Raw genomic sequence first — 25,034 nt, 5'->3', positions numbered from 1 at the left:
TTTTAGATTTGATGCAGGATCGGGAATGGCCACTATTCGTTATCCGACACCTTTGACGCTTGGCGAGTTCCATACTGTTACCCTCTACAGAAACCTGACTCAGGGGTCATTGGTAGTAGATCAGAAAGCTCCTGTAAATGGGACATCACAGGTACTATGACCCACGTCATTATCAGATAGATAACTTGCCTTAATGCCAGGTGACCGGTATAATGAATCCAACATGTCACTAGTTTAATTGTTTACTAAGTTTCTGATGATTCTTCAGAGTTCAGATTAAGAAAAAATAATTTTGGATTAAACGTATGTTGTATAACGCACATAGATAAGCACTCTTTCTGTTCCTAGGGCAAATTCCAAGGCCTTGATCTGAATGAAGAGCTATTCCTCGGGGGATATCCTAACTATGACGCCATCTCTAAGACCGGCTTGAACACTGGATTTGTTGGTAACAAATGATTCACTTGGATATCTGACACTTATTTCTATATCCAGCACACAATACAACCTTTAACTGATGCATCTGTTTTTCTGTTGATTTCTAAAATATTTTCTCTCTCCAGGTTGCATTCGACAATTGATCATCCAAGGTGAAGAAGTGATTTTCAAGGACCTAGACTTAAAATCAAGTGGTATCTCCAACTGCCCAACTTGTAGAGATCAACCGTGCAAGGTACTTTACTCCTAGATGTATCCTTAGCCCTTAAAACCTTCCTATAAAACAAGAATGTTTTGCTAACCGAGTCTACAAAAGTAGCAGAAACATTAATCCACGAGGAGTGCTTTAGGATTATTAATGCAATATGTAGGTAGTGAATGGACCTGTACAGTTTCACCGACAATGCTAATACCACCAACTGTCTAGAACCGCAGGCTTCTGTCTTAAAGCATTTGCTTTTTGGTTGTCAACTCCTACCATTTTTCTTTCCATGCCACCTGTGAAGAGTCTTTCTAAAAGGTAATCAACACCATGTTGTTACATAGCACCCGAAGTTATATGAGATGTTCCGCGGTTTGTCGATATTCAGATTTGGATGAAATCTCAATGGTGTCTGTCTTTTTTTATTTCAGAATACTGGAACTTGTCAAGATACAGAAAACAACTACGTGTGTTTGTGTCCTCCTGGTTTCGCTGGAAGTAACTGTGAACACTCGCAAGCCCTACATTGCCACCCAGGTGAGTAGCTTTTGCCCTGAGATACTGTTTATTGCTGTCTTCTGTACTATGTGGCATCCAGTCCTGACACTGCATTCCTTTACATGGACGGATCAGAGTCTCAGGTTCTGTACCTTCTTCTTCTTCTTGTTCTCAGATGCCTGTGGTCCTGATGCAACCTGCATTAACCGAGCTGATGGCCGGGGATACTCATGCCGCTGCCACCTGGGCAAATCTGGAGACAAATGCATGGAAGGTCGGAGAGATTCTTAAAAACGTATCTGCTCTCTTGAAACTCAGAATTGCTTGTTCGGTCACCTTATTTTTAACTTTTAATTTTGTTGAAAGCATTTGAATTCATCTACCTCCATCACCTTCCCTTTAGTCTAATAATATGTTTCCAGTTTATTTACCCTTCATGGCCTTTTCCGTTTGCCTCACCAAGTTTGTATTTTTACAGGTGTCATGGTGAATACCCCATCGTTTAATGGACAGTCCTCCTACATCTCCTACCCTCCTCTCACTAACATCCACAATGAGCTACGTGTCGATCTGGAATTTAAACCCCTGTCTCCTGATGGTCTTCTTTTCTTCAGTGGAGGGAAAGCTGTCCCTGTAGAGGATTTTGTGTCCATTGCTATGGCTGGGGGGCACCTGGAATTCCGCTATGAATTGGGATCAGGTACATTCTTATGATTGCATGAGATGAACTTGTCATTGCCTAATTTCAGATCATAGGGCTTCATTACCTCCTAATTTCAGATCATATGACTCCATTTCATTAGTCATATGGTCACGGTGAAGTTTAAGACAGCAGATGTGCATATATTTGCCATATTTCCTGTAGTAAGGGCAATAGGTCGTGCATGGGGATAGGTTTTGAGGATAATAAATGGCATTTGTCGTAGGATGGGTAGAATGTTTTTCTTCAGTACTGTATCACTGTTATGGTGTTGCATATCCAGTTAATAACATTTTGTCTGATACAGGTTTAGCCATTCTACGAAGTGCTCAGCCCATACAGCTGGGACGTTGGCACAAGGTATCTGCAGAACGTTTGAATAAGGATGGGACAATGCAGGTAGACAGCAATCCACCCATTAAGAGGTCATCACCAGGAAAAAGTCAGGGGCTTAACTTGAAGACACTGATGTACCTTGGGGGTGCGGATGGCTCTGTGGAACTTCCATCCGCTGCCAATATCAGTCAGAATTTCCAAGGCTGCATTGGAGAGGTGAGCACTGCCATCAACCATAACCCAACCCTCTGTCTCCACAATGCAGTCATAGATCCCTAATAAAACATAGGTCATCTACTTGTTACATTTAATATGGCCTAAACATGACAGACCCTTAGGACTCCTCAGTGCATGTAGGTAACAGTGGCTGAAATAAGTCATGGCACTTGCTTTCAGGTATTTACATTGTTTTGTGGTAATGATTTAGCCTGAGGCAATGTCCTCTCGACAATTGCTTGTAATTGCTGTAACATAGTAACATAGTTCATAAGGTTGAAAAAAGACCAAAGTCCATCAAGTTCAACCTATATACATATTGTGTCCCTACTGTGTTGATCCAGAGGAAGGCAAAAAACCCTTATGAAGCAGATGCCAATTGCCCCATACCAGGGGGAAAATTCCTTCCCGACTCCAAATATGGCAATCAGAATAAATCCCTGGATCAACGTTCTGTCCCTATTAATCTAATATCCATAACTTGTAATATTATTGCTTTCAAGAAACACGTCCAGGCTCCTTTTGAACTCTTTTATTGAGTTTACCATCACCACTTCCTCTGGCAGAGAGTTCCATAATCTCACCGCTCTTACTGTAAAGAACCCCCGTCTGTGCTGGTGTAGAAACCTTCTTTCCTCCAGCCGTAGAGGATGTCCCCTTGTTATAGATACAGTCCTGGGTATAAATAGGTCCTGGGAGTGATCTCTGTACTGTCCCCTTATATATTTATACATAGTTATTAAGTCCCCCCTAAGCCGTCTTTTTTCCAAACTAAATAACCCCAATTCTGATAATCTTTCTGGGTACTGTAGTCCTCCCATTCCCCTTATTACTCTGGTTGCCCGTCTTTGAACCCTCTCCAGCTCCACTATATCTTTCTTGTACACTGGTGCCCAGTACTGTACACAGTATTCCATGTGTGGTCTGACTAGTGACTTGTACAGTGGTAGAATTATTTCCTTGTCGTGGGCATCTATGCCCCTTTTGATGCACCCCATGATTTTATTTGCCTTAGCAGCAGCTGCCTGACACTGGTCGCTACAGGTAAATTTACTGTTAACTAAAACTCCTAAGTCCTTTTCCATGTCAGTCGTCCCCAGTGTTTTCCCATTTAATACATATTCCCAGCCTGGATTTTTCTTCCCCATGTGCATAACCTTACATTTATCTGTGTTGAACCTCATCTGCCACATCCCAGCCCAAGCCTCCAACCTATGCAGATCCATTTGTAATCGTGCGCTGTCCTCTATTGTGTTAACCACGTTACAGAGCTTAGTATCGTCTGCAAAGATTGATACTTTACTATGCAATCCCTCTACAAGGTCATTAATAAATATATTAAAAAGAATAGGACCCAAAACTGACCCCTGTGGTACCCCACTAGCAACAGTCATCTTGTGCAAGATAAACCCTAGCACTTTCTGGATGGATTGTGACTGTTGTAGAGAAACCCGATGAGTTGGATGACCTTCAAGGACATCATTGTCTCCTATAGGTTTCTATTAACGGAAAGAAGGTGGATATATCATACAGTTTTATTGAAAGCAGAGATATTGGTCAATGCTACGATTCCTCTCCATGTGACCGAAGGCCGTGTCTGCACGGGGGGCGATGCATGCCAACTGGAGAGTATGAGTACCACTGTTTTTGCCGAGATGGCTTCAAAGGTAAGAATACCCGCTTGAGGTACAGACAGGTTTATGAGGTATCCCAGACACAGGGTGGGGTTGGATAAACAGCAGAGAACAAAATCAAAGGTTAATATCTGGAAGGTATGATTTTCTAGGATTTGGAAGTAGAAATCGTTAGTGAAGCTGTTTGGTGCCGTGGACTGCCAAATTTCACAAGATAATGGAACATTGTTGAAGGAAATGTATGTTTTTCATTGGCATAATTATGTCACTTGTAGGAGACCGGTGTGAATCTCACGAAGATCGCTGTCAAATAGATAACCCATGTCTCAATGGTGCCACTTGCAAAGATAACAGATGCCACTGCCCAGAAGGCTTTCATGGAACATTGTGTGACCAAGGTGAGGAGTGCCACGTTCTCTGTACTCAGTACAGTACGCTATCAATACGAAGAAGTGTCTTTAGTTGTGCATTCTAAACGCTGTATAAGCTGTTTTCTGCCTTTATGGCATTAACCATTTTCGCAATAATAATATCTGAAACCACACTCAAGCAAATTATTTTAAGGGAGCTTTGCAAAGACTGCTACTCCGCTGCTCCTGCATGCCATTTGTAAAGAAGTTTTATCAGGAATGTGCTGTATGTCTGGTACGATTGTCAGGAAAATAACAGGCTTGTTTATTTGCACAGGAGCCGCACCAGCAAGTCCAGATCGAGACTGGCACGTGGAAGGCAGTGGGGGCAACGGTACATTATCCAAAACTTTCAATATTTCCTTACATTTAATTGTGCTGGATGAAATGTTGGAAGGTAGATTTACTTCGTAGGTATCTGTAAATTCGTCAGATGCCCGGGGTGAGGAGAGCCTGGCTCCTGGGAATGCCCTATTAGTGGTCTCTGTGATGATTACATGCCACTCATGTGTAGGCATCTACTGGCATGTCTTAGAATATCTACTTACTGAAGGCAGAGCATCGTACAGCCATTGATTCTTTCTACAGCTCCTTTCTCAGTAGCTGCAAATAAAGAGTCTTTCACTTGATTTATTCTGCCATAATTCCAATCTTTCTTCTTCTTTATTCTTCAAGTATGTTGATATATTTTATTTTTTCCTCAAATCCATTTTTCTTAAAGGTGTGTTTGTTTTGTAGATGCACCAGGACATTACGGATCCTACTTTTCTGACGACGCTTTTATTGCCCTCCCGAGACATATGTTCCCCAGGAGGTAAGAAGGCTGAGGCTTCATCTACACACATTCTAAATGTAAAGAGATTTTTAAGAGGGAAATGTTAACATCGTAGTTGAGACATTACAAAGTGTAATTCTTTCAGTCGACCAGATGCACCTGAAACGATTGAGTTCGAGATTCGTAGCACATCTTCAGATGGTGTGATTCTGTGGCAGGGAATGGTGAGTCTTTTGCACATATATCTCATTAGCAATATATTCTCTTACATTCTGAAATTCCAAATAGAAGCATATGGAGAAGCTGAGTTTTCTTGCCTCTCTACTGGCGCATTACCCAAAGCCTTGTTATGGCCATTTTTATACAATGTGCTTCACTAAACAGTATAAATAAACGTTTGTAAAGTAAATGCTTCATGTAATGTGTAAAATAGCTTGTTTATCCTCGATTTAGTCCATGTTTGGCCTGCATCGCAGTAAGTAACCTGTAAGCTATGGATCCACTAGATATGTTATGCAATGACATAGCTCATAGCGCTGCCGACCCAAAATGTATGGTGCATTATCCTTAAAGGAAATTTTATGCTGCATCCTGTGCATGTTATTGTCATAGTTTCTTGTGTGTAGTACCAGAGAGCTGGCTTGTCCCATGTAGTTCCTATGAGCACATCTGCATGTTGATAATCCTGTAACCTCCATATTCACTCTACACTTTTTTCTTCAGGCCACCTACCACTCAGAGCATGAACTGCATGATACTAACCAGGTATATATATATAATGTAACTAGAATCCTCCTCCATCCAGACATAGAAACAAATGGATTAGATACACGCTCTATAGTCTAGATACACAATTCTGATTGCTGGGCTTCATAGCGACTAATGAGATGGAACCAGACGGAGCTCCCGCTACTCACAGCGCATTGTGATCGTACACGCTATAGGATCTGTAAGCAGAATACATTTAGCATTCTGTACGCTTCCGTAAGTGAAGTGCTGCATGAAATATACTACGTGCCTACGGGAAGCAACCAAGATGAATGAGTGGGTCATCGACACATATTGACATTTTTCCAGAAATACTCAGGGTACACTGTTCACTTTAATATCCACCTTTACACTGTGCATGGTATATGTCTACAGGTAGTTTACAAAGCTTTTTTGTGACATTGTAAATCTGTTTCAGTTAAGCTGAAGAGTCTTCTCTGCTTCTTAAAATTTCTTTTCCAGGAAGAGAATGATCAAGGCAGGGGAAAAGATTTTATCAGCCTTGGGCTGAAAGATGGGCACCTTCTATTCAGGTGAATGGTGATGAAGCAGCTAATGCTGGATTCATGCTGAATACAGTATGATGCAATGAGATTCACATGTATAAATGTAATCTTGTATTCTCCCATCTGTAACAGTTACCAGCTGGGTAGTGGAGAAGCAAACATTTTGTCTGAGGATCCAGTAAATGATGGAGAATGGCATAAGATTGTCGCTGTCCGGTAAGAAATAAAATTATTTTAAAGTATTGTCAGTGATGCTTAAAAATGATAATCCAGAATATAAAGATTGATTGCATCTGTATATCTAGCACATGCTGAAATGTGCCATTGTATCAACCTGCATATAATGTCATAGCTGTATATGGTATAAATATCAGAGAAATGGCAGCGGGGCGGTTGCGTTACCCTCCCTTACTGCTGTAGGAGTGTCGGTTCTCCAGAATTCCAGCTCTTATCTTAGTAAGTAAGGGTACAAGTACCAGACTGAACTCACACCATCTCTGTATTTTTTCTAATGGTACTGTGTTTGTTGTTGGCAGTGAAGGGAAATCGGGCAGCATCCAGATTGATGGTGAAGATCTAGTCTCTGGCAGCTCACCTGGCAAAAATATAATGGTGAACACCAAAGGCAGCGTCTACATAGGTATGATTCTTAAAATGCAGACATAGCTTCCAGCGATTGTCCAGACAGATCTCTCAGAAGCAGTTGATTTAGTTTGCTGTGCACGGAGAAGGATATATCACCACTGAACACGGCCTAACTGTGAATGGAAAAAAAAATCATAAAAATGAGAATGGCCACTAGGCGGGGCCAACGCGTCACCTATGCAAGTCATATATATATATATATATATTTAAGTGGCTGCAGGAACTGCCAGCACATGGGCCCGACAGTAAATCCTTTCCTGCCTGGACAGGCTGCCAAGAACAGGAAAGTGTTCCAACTCAGCTGACTGAAGAAGTGTAAAACCACCCTCTTTTGGAAACAAAAGCCAGAAGGACCGTTCCCACCCTGTAAGGGAGGGCGATAATCTCTTTGTGCGAGCCGGAGAGAGAGGAGCAGAAAGGGTTTTATTTTTTCCTTCCTCTACATAGAACCCACTTGTCCTGCGCTGACTGGCTGTATGAGAACGCATTTCATGTGATTCATGTGAAAAATGCTGCCACCTACTGGTTAGATTGGGCGGCTGTTTGGGATCTGACCGCATATTTTTAATTCGTTTCCATATTCTTACACTTTTATTTTTTGTTCCTTCAGGTGGAGCACCTAATGTGAAGATTCTAACCGGAGGAAAGTTCTCATCTGGAATTACCGGCTGCATCAAAAACATTGTGCTTCTGAATGCCAGACCGTCTCAGCAACCACTGCAGCCAATTGACTTGAAGCATCACGCGGAGACGGGGCAGAACACCCGAGAGTGTCCTTCATAGGCTGGGGCCGTTAACTCACCAGCATCTCCAAAGCAATCCAGAGACTTTGTTTTTTAAAAGAGAGAGACGTTGATAAAAAGGAGAACAATTGTAAATGGTGCTTTTGCTGCTACCAAATATGAGAGGGTGGCGATAGGTTTTGGATTGTGCATTTCTGTATTACTCAAGCAGGTCTCTTCCTTTTTAGTTATTTTTTTTACCGTCTTCCTATTTTCATGTGTATTATTGCTGGAGGAAGGACTAGTGTCTGTTTTTGATCCAGTTGCTTTTGAGTCCCCCCCTCACTAACATAATGAACAAAAAGAAAAAAAAACATACAGACCACAATGTATAAATGTAATTACCTCCCAGTTCAGAGATGAAGACATTGAAGACTGATAATTTCGTGTTTGGTTTCATGATGTTTGTATAATGTTTATTTCCAAGTGCCTAGCTCTCACAACGTACGTTTTGCTTTGTGAAGCCGACAAGAGGAGTCTCCATAATATTGCGGATAATCGTGTAGGATTCTGCCTCGGGTGCTCCCTGGGAAGACGGGATGAAAATACCCATCAGTCTCCCTCCAGAGGCAATTCGGAGATGTTTTCACCCGCTTTTGTAAGGGAGTAGAACTATTGTTTTCCTGTTTAGTTTATTTTTTTTTTTTTATGAGGGTAGTAAATATTTTTTTATTACATCTCGAGTTTAGTTCCATGATCCTGAGTGCCATCATCTCTTTCATGGAATATTTTTTATAGTATTTATGTTTAAACCATATTTAGCAAACACCCCACTAACTTTACTATACGAAAAAATGGAAAGGTGCCAAATCTCTAAAGGTCAAATTCTCCAATAAAATCATTCCTTAACACCTGTCTGGTCATTCCCAGTGGAATAAATGCTATAGCTTTAGTTAAAAGGAAAACCCATATTTCCTATAAATTACAATCATCAATAAGTTAACTCGGAAAAAAACGAAATGCGTGCAAATGAAGCATAATTTTCATTCTAATCATTATGTCTTTTCCTTGCGTTTTTAAGAATGAATACAATATCCTGCTGTGGAATAAACTAAGATTCCTCAGCATTTAGAATAAATAAAAATCCATTAAAGGATGCCTGTTAGTTACCCCGCTAAGAGGGCAATGTCAACCCTTAAGTTTACCTCACCAAAATTTCTAACCAACCCCAAAAAATCCTCACATCAACAATTAGCAGCCCCGAGTGCGAATGTGCTTTATAGAAACCGGCCTAAGAGCAAACGCACCTTTTTAGGCTTCGTGAAAAGACAGTGGGTGTAGTTGAGGCTCTCAGGACGTGGCAGGAACCAGCCCTGTGTGAGCCATGACCGTTACTTAGCGGAAGATCCTCATTTTTTTTATTGTTAGAAAGAAGTAAAGCACTTACCAGACTTGCTTTTCAAGATCTGGATAAAGAATATAAAATGACTACTGCATAAAGCCCTGGAACCGGAGCAGACTCAAATATTCCCTGCATGCACTGGTGTCTAAACAAAAGAGCAGGCTGTAGGTTAGGACATCAGCAGAAAAAATGCTCAAAAAGTCACTGGTTTATAGATCTAGACAAAGGCGCTGCCGGGGGCTTCTACAAGCGTACACCAACGGAGCCCCTATTCCTGTTTGCAGTAGCAAGGTGCCTTAGCCACACTCAATCCACAGGTTCTCCCGGTGCTATAAGTAAAAAAGCAGCTAAAGTCCACAATACAAACGGTGCTAAATACACAGAATACACACAGCGCACGTAATGACAATAACACATGGCTCATGGGAACGTAACACAATTGGAAACAGTATTTGTTTTAATGTAAAATGATACATGTGCGCAACACCTTGAGTTCGATACTAAGTATAAAGTGGCCACAGCCGTCATTGTAAGGCGGCGCTTGGGTCTTGCGGCTCATAGTTGGACTGTAGGCCTTTGTTTGCAGTAGGCGTCTGTTTAGGATCAGCGTCGCGTCGTATGATAATCCAGTGTTACGTCCAGCAGAGACGGGCCAGCAGTGTACGTCAGATTACATTCTGCTGCCCCTTCTCTCGCTGTCACACCACGATGGTGCTACTTTAGATTCTTCACAAGGAAGAACTCTTGCCTATTTCTTGCCTTTCCGTAGATGCGCAAACGCTTGTTCATGTTAATGGTTTGTTTTACACTGACACTAAAATCACAGCCCTTGCAGAACGTCTGAGCACCAAATTGTCTTTTTTGTTACTTCCAAAAGCATCGTATTACCTCAGTGCATCAAGCTTTTATAACTAACCAATAAACCTGATCTTGGAACATGTAGATCGCTGTCTCTGTTGTGTTATGTTTGCAAACTTTAATCTTGCAAAAGAATGAAAGAACAAGCTTTTTGCAGCTTTTGTACGTGATTTTCATGATTGTTTTATGAATGGCAGTATTTAACAAAGCAATTGTGCAGAACGGCAAAATAAATATAAAGGAAAGCTGGCTGGAAGCATCACAGCATGAAAAGTCTAAACGGATTAGTGACACCTTCAAGTCTTTGCACTTGGTGGGTAAGCAACTCCTTGAAGAGTCTTGCCAGTGAGGTAGAACTTAATACCCAACCTGAAAAGCAAATCTAATTTCACACAACGAGCAGGTCAGATATGTTGTCGTTCTCCGCACGCTTTTTGGCAGTGTCACACTGATGTGTGAGGAATCCTATTCGGGGACCTTCTTGCTCCTATGCATTGAGGACCGGACTCATAGGATGCATGGATAGTAACATCAGACAGGCACCATAGCCGTTGTGTCCTGGGGGGTCACCTTGCCTGGACGGGTCTTGTCCTTCAAAACACAGCTACGCATGCAGAGGTGGCAGGCGGCGCAGAATGAGTTGCAGCATGGAAGGAACCTACAAACACTGCTTCTCCAGATGAACCAACCTGGTGACCAGCAGCACCAAAACAGGATGGCCACTCCTACCACGAGCCCCAGAATAACGTACAGGTAGAGGAGTGAGGTGTATGACCTTCTGTCTGGCAGGACAAAATAAAGGTATCATGCAACGGAGTAAGGCAGTGTTATCAGCCCCTTGCCTGGGACACAAACTGTCAGAAACATTGTGGAAACGAAGGTTTGTAATGTTAGGAAGTGACAAGCTGTGTCATCCAGCTACATCGATCGTGCAATGTTTAGCTAACACAAGTGGTACTTCCATGCCTTACAGATGTTACAATGACACTAACTCTTTTAAGAACACAGATCTTTTTGGAACATCATTTAAAACATGTCAATCTATGTCTTATGTCTTCTTCTGACTTTGCTGGATTATAAGCAAGCAGACAGATAGAAGGTAGTCTATTTACCTGCAGTCGGTCCGTGATGGTGGCCGTTGTCCGCACCATGCGGCTTGTGCTTCCCTGTACCCCCACAGCTCTGGTTTAATGATGCTGCCTCTAGCAGCGCTGAAGTTGCTGTTGGGGTGCTTAATATTTCTCCGGGAATTCCGGTCCCCTTCAAACCTAGCCAAAGAAAAAAATCCATTAATGTTGATACGTTGTTTTGTTTTATTTCGAGAAAAGATGAAGATGTCCTGTTCATTTAGTAATTAGTTACATCCACATCACGGCCCCCATACACCTCTCAAGCTGCTCCCACACCGATTGCCAAAAAGCAAGCTCTGAAGACTGATTAACTTGGAGAACCTCATTCCAAAAGATAGAGTTAAGTATTGTTTTGTATGCAACTATGCATACAAGATGGATAACTTGTTCAGCTTCTGGCAGCAATCTAGTCAAGCTATCTCCTTTCAGCTCAGGTAAGGCACTAAAAAAAAGACCTCTAAACCAACCCCTCTATCAAATCGGCAGACTTTCCCATGTAGCCGGCTTGCATACACCATGCCTGTCGTATGGCCTGCAGAACAGGGAAGTAAAGCCTCTATCGGACGCGACATCTCCGCCTGGCATACCTCTGCTCTTCCCTGCTCTTCCGTCAGCAGATAAGGGCACGCAGTTCGCAGGGGGCCTGGTGGACTGATCACTCCCATCACCACAATTATCTATGTTCTTGGAGTCGCACACCAAGCTGGAGGGGATGCATTTACCATTCTGACAGTGGAAGTATGGCTCTGAGCTGCATTCAGAGACGTTCAGACCTGAAGATTAAAACAATATGTTACACCAAATAAATCACAGAACAGGTTTGCTCCTTTCTAGAATACTTCTTTTTTTGCTACAACATAAGTTAAAAAACGCACAGTATCAGCACAACTGAGAATGTAAACCTTAGAATAGCCCCAGGTGAGTGGCAGGAACAGCATTTTATTAACAGCTAAATACATTTTATTTTAGTCAGTGGCTGCACAGGATTAAAATGTCTAATAAGATGAAAAGCAATCATATAGAGATTGTCAAACACAGTAATGGTTCAGTAAGCACTAAATCTAGCGATGATCCAAATATTCGTATTATATCAAAAGTACTCAAACCATCCGGTATAAGAGGAAACAGTAGGTCTGGACAGTTTGCACGAATAAATCACAAATCATGTCGGAGATCTGACAAAATGTACCTTTTCAAACTTGTTTGCACTTACCTATTCTGAAAGAAGTGAAATCACCAACAAAATCCACTCTGGGTTGCTGGCCTCTGGTGACCAGACGTAACGTCAGATAATTGCCAGTGGACAGAACCGGCCTGGGGATTGTCTTGCCGCAAAGAGGAGTCCCTAAAGGTTCTGAACTCAGGTCCTTGCCATCATAAAACTGGACGTAGGAGCCGGCATTGCAGGGGTCATGGACCATTCCCTTGGTGGTGTCAGCATGTTGTGCACCGTTTACCCCTGGTCCAGGTGTGGGACTATTTGACATGCGCAGCAGGCTGTAGACCAAGAAGAAACGGAACTGGAACTGAACTTTGTCCTTCGATGCAGAGGCTTGCATGGTCAGTCGGCAGTCCGTGCCCATGGTGACAAAATAGTATTTCCTGGACTCCCCGTGTGAATTTACAATCATTCCATCTCCTTTAATTGTTTGGCCACAAAAGTCTACCAGGTTCACTGTGTGAGTCAAAGAAATAAACCACATGATATAAAAGACAATATATAATAGAAAGACTAAAGAACGCAACATCAAGTGAAAACTAAGTACAGGACAGTTACACAAACGCTTCAAACGTGAACAACTCCATTAGCCCACGAGGAATTCAAATGTCCAAACCTACAAGCGGTGCATGCGCGGCTGGAGCGGAAATTTATATATATATGTATATATATATATATATATATAATTATACATACTGAAAGGAGAGAGAGAGGGAAACTAAAAAGTATCCTATCGTGTAAATGAATCCATAGTGTGTGTCCGTCACAGGATAAGGAGAGTGAAATGGAAACGTTTATTTCCAGCACCCTACAGGTTTATTTTTTGGATTGAAGACCTAACGGTCGTGGAGAAAATAAAAGGCACCCCCGGTTTTTACGCAGAGCACATCACCACGGTAACTTGATTTCCCGCCATCAAACATTTACTGCCTTGGTGTCCACGGGAGATGCCTCCTGGAATCTGTGCATGCTGTGAGAATTGGGGGTAGTTCAAACTCACCTCGAACCAACAAAGTGACGTCACGACAAAGAAAAGATAAGAAAACAAAAGTCGCAGAGAATCAGAGACGACTATTATTCCTAATAACTGTTATTCCTGTAAAAATCACACTTTGCTGCGTTGTAACAAACCAATGAGACAAAATGTGGCAAATCAATGACTGGAGATTGTATTCAGTGTGGTTACAATGGAGATTTGTCCTCGTAACAGGCCTTATCTGCCCTCACACACACTGCCATATCTCAAAGACCCAGACCTGGCTTACACCAACGATGATTTGAGATCGTTTATTGTAAAGGTGATTCACAAAGAAACACGTGGGTTCCGCTGTACACCCTACTGGGGCCGAGGCCAGCGTGCCCAAACAAGCGAGCGAAACTCCACTATCTATGGGCCGCGCTGTATAGAGCTGATCTGCGGGTGGCGTGGGCTCTGGGACAGTTGCGCAATGATTTATCTGAATATTCAAAGATCAGATACAAATTGATCAGCACCCTGCGCAGTACAGGCAATCCGCGTATGTACAGACATACTACCGGCCATATTTAAACCTGATCTTGCCTGGGACACGCATCATGTGGAGCAGCATTTCTCATTCCCTATGTCTCTGAAACACGACTGATATCATCTGCTTCCACATACTATCATGTAAACCAACATCGGAGAGGTCCCTCTGCGATCCCCCCACACCGCGGTGGTGTGTGACCGTATCCGTGGAGCATGAACGTCTCCTATAACCAACTATCCCTATTTACCTCAAAACGGCAACAAGAAAACTACACAGCAGAAGCGTTTATGGAGATTTAAAGAGCGAAGCTGCTGCATTACAGAGTAAACTTCCAGATCTAGGAACACAGAAACACAATAAAAACACAATAAAAACACCCCAAAAAGTGCTATGCAATTGACACAACGCACAGTAACGTTTCAAGAATATTTTTTCTTTTAATGTGAAGGAACACATGTCCCCCGCGGCACGGTAACAGGCGACTGGAAGCATGTTTATCTGCCCCGTTACCTACCTGTTCCTATGGGGGACGCCACTTGCATCATAAAACTTAGCAGAACAAATAATTGTGACAGCAGCTGTAAAGTGTTCGTGTTGTCCGGAGCCATGTTCACATTCCTCTTAAGAGTCAGAGACTCCGAAGCGAAGGGTACGGAGAGCGGTCTCGAAGCATGCAACAGCTGTGGTCCGGGCAAGTATCTGCCCCACGGTTACAACCAGGGTGATTGCTGAGGACACCAGCGCTGGATTGTTATTCACAAAGCTTTTCTCTTTGTGAGTGCGGCGGACCCTTAAGCATTGTCTAACACCCTTTTATGGTCTGGAATTGTGATTCCAAGTAGCCATGGAAACTATGGGAGTTTAATGGAGGGATGGAGAGGAGGGGGTAATAAACACTTTTCCATCCTACTGGGCATTATGGACACGCAGGTGGCAGTGCCGTGTCTCATGACTGCTGGACGGCCTCTACTGTAGCCTCAGTACTGCAACCAGCTTTAAAAGTTCTGCCCTTAATAAAATGTGTCTATTCATAACTCGCAGGCAGCAAAAGTGTCTACGCACACGTGATACGGAAGCACGTACATGCTCAGTGCCTTCGTTACACTATTTCATAGAAACAATAAATTAAAAGCGTTGTTCCATTATTTACAGTTATGGGGGGCACTGAATATCACCTTATAAATTCACATAAAATAAACACATAATATAATGGAAGACCACCGAATATCACCTTATAAATTCACATAAAATAAACACATAATATAATGGAAGGCCACCGAATATCACCTTATAAATTCACATAAAATAAACACATAATATAATGGAAGGCCACTGAATATCACCTTATAAATTCACATAAAATAAACACATAATATAATGGAAGGCCACCGAATATCACCTTATAAATTCACATAAAATAAACACATAATATAATGGAAGGCCACTGAATATCACCTTATAAATTCACATAAAATAAACACATAATATAATGGAAGACCACCGAATATCACCTTATAAATTCACATAAAATAAACACATAATATAATGGAAGACCACCGAATATCACCTTATAAATTCACATAAAATAAACACATAATATAATGGAAGACCACTGAATATCCATCTTATAAATTCACATAAAATAAACACATAATATAATGGAAGACCACTGAATATCACCTTATAAATTCACATAAAATAAACACATAATATAATGGAAGACCACCGAATATCACCTTATAAATTCACATAAAATAAACACATAATATAATGGAAGGCCACTGAATATCACCTTATAAATTCACATAAAATAAACACATAATATAATGGAAGACCACCGAATATCACCTTATAAATTCACATAAAATAAACACATAATATAATGGAAGACCACCGAATATCTCCTTATAAATTCACATAAAATAAACACATAATATAATGGAAGACCACCAAATATCACCTTATAAATTCACATAAAATAAACACATAATATAATGGAAGACCACTGAATATCACCTTATAAATTCACATAAAATAAACACATAATATAATGGAAGACCACCGAATATCACCTTATAAATTCACATAAAATAAACACATAATATAATGGAAGGCCACTGAATATCACCTTATAAATTCACATAAAATAAACACATAATATAATGGAAGACCACTGAATATCACCTTATAAATTCACATAAAATAAACACATAATATAATGGAAGACCACTGAATATCACCTTATAAATTCACATAAAATAAACACATAATATAATGGAAGGTCGCCAAATATCCACCTTATAAATTCACATAAAATAAACACATAATATAATGGAAGGCCACTGAATATCACCTTATAAATTCACATAAAATAAACACATAATATAATGGAAGGCCACTGAATATCACCTTATAAATTCACATAAAATAAACACATAATATAATGGAAGGCCACTGAATATCCACCTTATAAATTCACATAAAATAAACACATAATATAATGGAAGGCCCCCGAATATCACCTTATAAATTCACATAAAATAAACACATAATATAATGGAAGACCACTGAATATCACCTTATAAATTCACATAAAATAAACACATAATATAATGGAAGGCCACTGAATATCCATCTTATAAATTCACATAAAATAAACACATAATATAATGGAAGGCCACCAAATATCCACCTTATAAATTCACATAAAATAAACACATAATATAATGGAAGACCACTGAATATCACCTTATAAATTCACATAAAATAAACACATAATATAATGGAAGACCACTGAATATCCATCTTATAAATTCACATAAAATAAACACATAATATAATGGAAGACCACCGAATATCACCTTATAAATTCACATAAAATAAACACATAATATAATGGAAGACCACTGAATATCACCTTATAAATTCACATAAAATAAACACATAATATAATGGAAGACCACTGAATATCACCTTATAAATTCACATAAAATAAACACATAATATAATGGAAGGCCACTGAATATCCACCTTATAAATTCACATAAAATAAACACATAATATAATGGAAGACCACCGAATATCACCTTATAAATTCAGAAAAAGCAAATTTTCCCCAAATACGTGAAAAAGTAAACACATAATATAATGGAAGGCCACTGAATATCACCTTATAAATTCACATAAAATAAACACATAATATAATGGAAGGCCACTGAATATCCATCTTATAAATTCACATAAAATAAACACATAATATAATGGAAGACCACCGAATATCACCTTATAAATTCACATAAAATAAACACATAATATAATGGAAGACCACCGAATATCACCTTATAAATTCACATAAAATAAACACATAATATAATGGAAGGCCACTGAATATCACCTTATAAATTCACATAAAATAAACACATAATATAATGGAAGACCACCGAATATCACCTTATAAATTCACATAAAATAAACACATAATATAATGGAAGGCCACTGAATATCACCTTATAAATTCACATAAAATAAACACATAATATAATGGAAGGCCACTGAATATCACCTTATAAATTCACATAAAATAAACACATAATATAATGGAAGGCCACTGAATATCACCTTATAAATTCACATAAAATAAACACATAATATAATGGAAGGCCACTGAATATCACCTTATAAATTCACATAAAATAAACACATAATATAATGGAAGGCCACTGAATATCCATCTTATAAATTCACATAAAATAAACACATAATATAATGGAAGACCACCGAATATCACCTTATAAATTCACATAAAATAAACACATAATATAATGGAAGACCACCGAATATCACCTTATAAATTCACATAAAATAAACACATAATATAATGGAAGGCCACTGAATATCACCTTATAAATTCACATAAAATAAACACATAATATAATGGAAGACCACCGAATATCACCTTATAAATTCACATAAAATAAACACATAATATAATGGAAGGTCGCCAAATATCCACCTTATAAATTCACATAAAATAAACACATAATATAATGGAAGACCACTGAATATCACCTTATAAATTCACATAAAATAAACACATAATATAATGGAAGACCACTGAATATCCATCTTATAAATTCACATAAAATAAACACATAATATAATGGAAGGCCACCGAATATCACCTTATAAATTCACATAAAATAAACACATAATATAATGGAAGGCCACTGAATATCACCTTATAAATTCACATAAAATAAACACATAATATAATGGAAGACCACCGAATATCACCTTATAAATTCACATAAAATAAACACATAATATAATGGAAGACCACCGAATATCACCTTATAAATTCACATAAAATAAACACATAATATAATGGAAGACCACTGAATATCACCTTATAAATTCACATAAAATAAACACATAATATAATGGAAGGCCACTGAATATCCATCTTATAAATTCACATAAAATAAACACATAATATAATGGAAGACCACCGAATATCACCTTATAAATTCACATAAAATAAACACATAATATAATGGAAGACCACCGAATATCACCTTATAAATTCACATAAAATAAACACATAATATAATGGAAGGCCCCCGAATATCACCTTATAAATTCACATAAAATAAACACATAATATAATGGAAGACCACCGAATATCACCTTATAAATTCACATAAAATAAACACATAATATAATGGAAGACCACTGAATATCACCTTATAAATTCACATAAAATAAACACATAATATAATGGAAGGCCACTGAATATCCACCTTATAAATTCACATAAAATAAACACATAATATAATGGAAGACCACCGAATATCACCTTATAAATTCACATAAAATAAACACATAATATAATGGAAGGCCACTGAATATCCATCTTATAAATTCACATAAAATAAACACATAATATAATGGAAGACCACTGAATATCACCTTATAAATTCACATAAAATAAACACATAATATAATGGAAGGCCACCAAATATCCACCTTATAAATTCACATAAAATAAACACATAATATAATGGAAGACCACCGAATATCACCTTATAAATTCACCTGAAATAAACACATAATATAATGGAAGACCACCGAATATCACCTTATAAATTCACCTGAAATAAACACATAATATAATGGAAGGCCACTGAATATCACCTTATAAATTCACATAAAATAAACACATAATATAATGGAAGGCCACTGAATATCCACCTTATAAATTCACATAAAATAAACACATAATATAATGGAAGACCACCGAATATCACCTTATAAATTCACATAAAATAAACACATAATATAATGGAAGGCCACTGAATATCCATCTTATAAATTCACATAAAATAAACACATAATATAATGGAAGGCCACCAAATATCCACCTTATAAATTCACATAAAATAAACACATAATATAATGGAAGACCACCGAATATCACCTTATAAATTCACATAAAATAAACACATAATATAATGGAAGACCACCGAATATCACCTTATAAATTCACATAAAATAAACACATAATATAATGGAAGGCCACTGAATATCACCTTATAAATTCACATAAAATAAACACATAATATAATGGAAGACCACCGAATATCACCTTATAAATTCACCTGAAATAAACACATAATATAATGGAAGACCACCGAATATCACCTTATAAATTCACATAAAATAAACACATAATATAATGGAAGACCACTGAATATCACCTTATAAATTCACATAAAATAAACACATAATATAATGGAAGGCCCCCGAATATCACCTTATAAATTCACATAAAATAAACACATAATATAATGGAAGACCACTGAATATCACCTTATAAATTCACATAAAATAAACACATAATATAATGGAAGACCACTGAATATCACCTTATAAATTCACATAAAATAAACACATAATATAATGGAAGACCACTGAATATCACCTTATAAATTCACATAAAATAAACACATAATATAATGGAAGGCCACTGAATATCACCTTATAAATTCACATAAAATAAACACATAATATAATGGAAGGCCACTGAATATCCACCTTATAAATTCACATAAAATAAACACATAATATAATGGAAGGCCACCGAATATCACCTTATAAATTCAGAAAAAGCAAATTTTCCCCAAATACGTGAAAAAGTAAACACATAATATAATGGAAGGCCACTGAATATCACCTTATAAATTCACATAAAATAAACACATAATATAATGGAAGGCCACTGAATATCCATCTTATAAATTCACATAAAATAAACACATAATATAATGGAAGACCACCGAATATCACCTTATAAATTCACATAAAATAAACACATAATATAATGGAAGACCACCGAATATCACCTTATAAATTCACATAAAATAAACACATAATATAATGGAAGGCCACTGAATATCACCTTATAAATTCACATAAAATAAACACATAATATAATGGAAGACCACCGAATATCACCTTATAAATTCACATAAAATAAACACATAATATAATGGAAGGCCACTGAATATCACCTTATAAATTCACATAAAATAAACACATAATATAATGGAAGGCCACTGAATATCACCTTATAAATTCACATAAAATAAACACATAATATAATGGAAGGCCACTGAATATCCATCTTATAAATTCACATAAAATAAACACATAATATAATGGAAGACCACCGAATATCACCTTATAAATTCACATAAAATAAACACATAATATAATGGAAGACCACCGAATATCACCTTATAAATTCACATAAAATAAACACATAATATAATGGAAGGCCACTGAATATCACCTTATAAATTCACATAAAATAAACACATAATATAATGGAAGGCCACTGAATATCACCTTATAAATTCACATAAAATAAACACATAATATAATGGAAGACCACCGAATATCACCTTATAAATTCACATAAAATAAACACATAATATAATGGAAGGTCGCCAAATATCCACCTTATAAATTCACATAAAATAAACACATAATATAATGGAAGACCACTGAATATCACCTTATAAATTCACATAAAATAAACACATAATATAATGGAAGACCACTGAATATCCATCTTATAAATTCACATAAAATAAACACATAATATAATGGAAGGCCACCGAATATCACCTTATAAATTCACATAAAATAAACACATAATATAATGGAAGACCACCGAATATCACCTTATAAATTCACATAAAATAAACACATAATATAATGGAAGGCCACTGAATATCCATCTTATAAATTCACATAAAATAAACACATAATATAATGGAAGGCCACTGAATATCACCTTATAAAGTCACATAAAATAAACACATAATATAATGGAAGACCACCGAATATCACCTTATAAATTCACATAAAATAAACACATAATATAATGGAAGACCACCGAATATCACCTTATAAATTCACATAAAATAAACACATAATATAATGGAAGACCACTGAATATCACCTTATAAATTCACATAAAATAAACACATAATATAATGGAAGGCCACTGAATATCCATCTTATAAATTCACATAAAATAAACACATAATATAATGGAAGACCACCGAATATCACCTTATAAATTCACATAAAATAAACACATAATATAATGGAAGACCACCGAATATCACCTTATAAATTCACATAAAATAAACACATAATATAATGGAAGGCCCCCGAATATCACCTTATAAATTCACATAAAATAAACACATAATATAATGGAAGACCACCGAATATCACCTTATAAATTCACATAAAATAAACACATAATATAATGGAAGACCACTGAATATCACCTTATAAATTCACATAAAATAAACACATAATATAATGGAAGGCCACTGAATATCCACCTTATAAATTCACATAAAATAAACACATAATATAATGGAAGACCACCGAATATCACCTTATAAATTCACATAAAATAAACACATAATATAATGGAAGGCCCCCGAATATCACCTTATAAATTCACATAAAATAAACACATAATATAATGGAAGACCACTGAATATCACCTTATAAATTCACATAAAATAAACACATAATATAATGGAAGGCCACCAAATATCCACCTTATAAATTCACATAAAATAAACACATAATATAATGGAAGACCACCGAATATCACCTTATAAATTCACCTGAAATAAACACATAATATAATGGAAGACCACCGAATATCACCTTATAAATTCACCTGAAATAAACACATAATATAATGGAAGGCCACTGAATATCACCTTATAAATTCACATAAAATAAACACATAATATAATGGAAGGCCACTGAATATCCACCTTATAAATTCACATAAAATAAACACATAATATAATGGAAGACCACCGAATATCACCTTATAAATTCACATAAAATAAACACATAATATAATGGAAGGCCACTGAATATCCATCTTATAAATTCACATAAAATAAACACATAATATAATGGAAGGCCACCAAATATCCACCTTATAAATTCACATAAAATAAACACATAATATAATGGAAGACCACCGAATATCACCTTATAAATTCACATAAAATAAACACATAATATAATGGAAGACCACCGAATATCACCTTATAAATTCACATAAAATAAACACATAATATAATGGAAGGCCACTGAATATCACCTTATAAATTCACATAAAATAAACACATAATATAATGGAAGACCACCGAATATCACCTTATAAATTCACCTGAAATAAACACATAATATAATGGAAGACCACCGAATATCACCTTATAAATTCACATAAAATAAACACATAATATAATGGAAGACCACTGAATATCACCTTATAAATTCACATAAAATAAACACATAATATAATGGAAGGCCCCCGAATATCACCTTATAAATTCACATAAAATAAACACATAATATAATGGAAGACCACCGAATATCACCTTATAAATTCACATAAAATAAACACATAATATAATGGAAGACCACTGAATATCACCTTATAAATTCACATAAAATAAACACATAATATAATGGAAGGCCACTGAATATCCACCTTATAAATTCACATAAAATAAACACATAATATAATGGAAGACCACCGAATATCACCTTATAAATTCACATAAAATAAACACATAATATAATGGAAGGCCACTGAATATCCATCTTATAAATTCACATAAAATAAACACATAATATAATGGAAGACCACTGAATATCACCTTATAAATTCACATAAAATAAACACATAATATAATGGAAGGCCACCAAATATCCACCTTATAAATTCACATAAAATAAACACATAATATAATGGAAGGCCACTGAATATCACCTTATAAATTCACATAAAATAAACACATAATATAATGGAAGGCCACTGAATATCCATCTTATAAATTCACATAAAATAAACACATAATATAATGGAAGACCACCGAATATCACCTTATAAATTCAGAAAAAGCACATTTTCCCCAAATACGTGAAAAAGTAAACACATAATATAATGGAAAGCCACTGGTGCAACCTGAACCCAGTAGGAATTGGAGTGTAGAAGCCCCCTGAGCTCCGTGCGCTGCCCTTCCTGCGACACATACACTACGGTTACAATATACATACAACATAGAAGTGATTCTGGTGCAAAGATTGACCGTCGATTCCATTGGTTGCCATGGAGACAAGACTTTTCAAACTTTACTCCAGAAGTGCTTTCAGTGTTTTGCTTACCGCTCTGAAACGCGCGGCGGATTCTCGCACGCTCCGCATCTCTCTTCTGCTGAGCTGTGGCCATGTTGTCGGGGGTCACCAAATGGTTAACACCTGTGAAAAGCCCCTGCAGGCTTCCTGGGGTGAGCAGCCCTAGGGGGCCAGGAGTACCATTCACACCATTATGGGCCACTGAAAAGGATTAACACCTCAAGGTTTGGGGTAGATAATCCCCCCTCACTGTTACCGCAGGGTTGGGGTAGATAATCCCCCTCTGTGTAAATTATGGGGGTACTTTTACCTCAGGGTTGGTGTAGATAATCCCCCCTCAGTGTATGTGATGGGGGTACTGTTACCGCAGGGTTGCGGAGGATAATCCCCCCTCAGTGTAAATTATGGGGGTACTGTTACCTCAGGGTTGCGGAGGATAATCCCCCCTCAGTGTAAATTATGGGGGTACTGTTACATCAGGGTTGAGGTAGATAATTTCCCCTCAGTGTAAATTATGGGGGTACTGCTACCTCAGGGTTTGGGTAGATAATCTCCCCTCGGTTTACGGGGGTAATCTCCCCTCAATGTATGTTATGGGGGTACTGTTGCCTCAGGGCTGGGGTAGATAATCTCCCCTCGGTTTATGTTACGGGGGTAATTTTACCTCAGGGTTGGTGTACATAATCTCTCCTCAGTGTATGTTATGGGGTACTGTTACCTCAGGGTTGGGGTAGATAATCTCCCCTCGGTTTATGTTATGGGGGTAATTTTACCTCAGGGTTGGGGTAGATAATCTCCCCTCGGTTTATGTTATGGGGGTACTGTTACCTCAGGGCTGGGGTAGATAATCTCCCCTCGGTGTATGTTATAGGGGTACTGTTACCTCAGGTTTGGGGTAATCTCCCCTCAGTGTAAACTATGGGGGCAAAATTACCGCAGGGTTGGGGTAGATAATCCCCCCTCAGTGTAGGTAATGGGGGTACTGTTACCGCAGGGTTGGAGTAGATAATTTCCCCTCAGTGTAAATCATTGCGGGTACTGTTACCTCAGCATTAGGGTAGATAACCTCCCCTCAGTATAAACTATAGGGGTATTGTTCTTCCTGCGTTGGGGTCAGTAATCTCCGTTGAGTCCAGTTTGCGCAGGTACTTTTGCCCCCTCAGTGCACGCACAGCGGGATACAGACAGACGAATAAATTCTGCCACAGATTTCCACTCACGGGTGGGCGGGACTGCATAGAACCCGCGCTGGCGTCTCATTGGCCGGCATTTCCGTGACATCATGACGAATACGTGCTGCGGTGACAGTTAAGCGTCAGC

General features: G+C 37.8%; 2 protein-coding genes across 2 annotated transcripts in view; one reads left to right on the top strand and one right to left on the bottom strand.

Annotated features, from left to right (window-relative positions):
* LOC149284168 (basement membrane-specific heparan sulfate proteoglycan core protein-like) overlaps window positions 1-7,911 on the top strand; it is a 48,024-nt gene extending 40,113 nt beyond the window's left edge. The window contains exons 77-93 of the mRNA XM_089497106.1: window positions 7-151; window positions 349-448; window positions 564-673; window positions 1,072-1,177; window positions 1,314-1,412; window positions 1,617-1,838; window positions 2,146-2,390; window positions 3,886-4,057; window positions 4,300-4,443; window positions 4,733-4,768; window positions 5,173-5,248; window positions 5,355-5,433; window positions 5,933-5,974; window positions 6,440-6,510; window positions 6,616-6,699; window positions 7,020-7,123; window positions 7,739-7,911. Of these exons, the coding sequence (XP_089353232.1) occupies window positions 7-151; window positions 349-448; window positions 564-673; window positions 1,072-1,177; window positions 1,314-1,412; window positions 1,617-1,838; window positions 2,146-2,390; window positions 3,886-4,057; window positions 4,300-4,443; window positions 4,733-4,768; window positions 5,173-5,248; window positions 5,355-5,433; window positions 5,933-5,974; window positions 6,440-6,510; window positions 6,616-6,699; window positions 7,020-7,123; window positions 7,739-7,911 (2,008 nt within the window). The remainder of the gene's footprint in view (window positions 1-6; window positions 152-348; window positions 449-563; window positions 674-1,071; window positions 1,178-1,313; window positions 1,413-1,616; window positions 1,839-2,145; window positions 2,391-3,885; window positions 4,058-4,299; window positions 4,444-4,732; window positions 4,769-5,172; window positions 5,249-5,354; window positions 5,434-5,932; window positions 5,975-6,439; window positions 6,511-6,615; window positions 6,700-7,019; window positions 7,124-7,738) is intronic.
* A 429-nt stretch (window positions 7,912-8,340) lies between these two features.
* LOC149284167 (uncharacterized) lies at window positions 8,341-24,995 on the bottom strand. Its single transcript, XM_089497105.1, has 7 exons — window positions 24,935-24,995; window positions 23,745-23,876; window positions 12,454-12,915; window positions 11,828-12,013; window positions 11,223-11,378; window positions 10,840-10,892; window positions 8,341-8,436 (listed from the first exon to the last, which is right to left on the bottom strand). The coding sequence occupies exons 1-7, from the start codon at window positions 24,993-24,995 to the stop codon at window positions 8,341-8,343; spliced, it is 1,146 nt and encodes a 381-aa protein (XP_089353231.1).
* Between the last annotated feature and the right edge of the window lie 39 nt (window positions 24,996-25,034).

The sequence above is a fragment of the Sceloporus occidentalis genome, unplaced genomic scaffold (genome assembly GCF_023333645.1).
Source record: "Sceloporus occidentalis isolate IW3139 unplaced genomic scaffold, rSceOcc1.0.p SCAF_98, whole genome shotgun sequence".
Lineage (NCBI taxonomy): Eukaryota > Metazoa > Chordata > Lepidosauria > Squamata > Phrynosomatidae > Sceloporus > Sceloporus occidentalis.
Note: the sequence above shows the minus strand (reverse complement) of the source record. Positions and strands in the feature narration are given on the sequence as shown.

Bases quoted from the DNA above. Each gene is read 5' to 3' on its own strand.
- LOC149284167 (XM_089497105.1), bottom strand. From the start codon at position 24,995: ATGTCACGGAAATGCCGGCCAATGAGACGCCAGCGCGGGTTCTATGCA. The intron at 23,877-24,934 runs GTGAGTGGAAAT...CTGGCCCCCTAG, and splicing joins CTATGCAGTCCCGCCCACCC to GGCTGCTCACCCCAGGAAGC. The intron at 11,379-11,827 runs GTATGCCAGGCG...TTCTTTGGCTAG, and splicing joins AAGAGCAGGGAAGAGCAGAG to GTTTGAAGGGGACCGGAATT.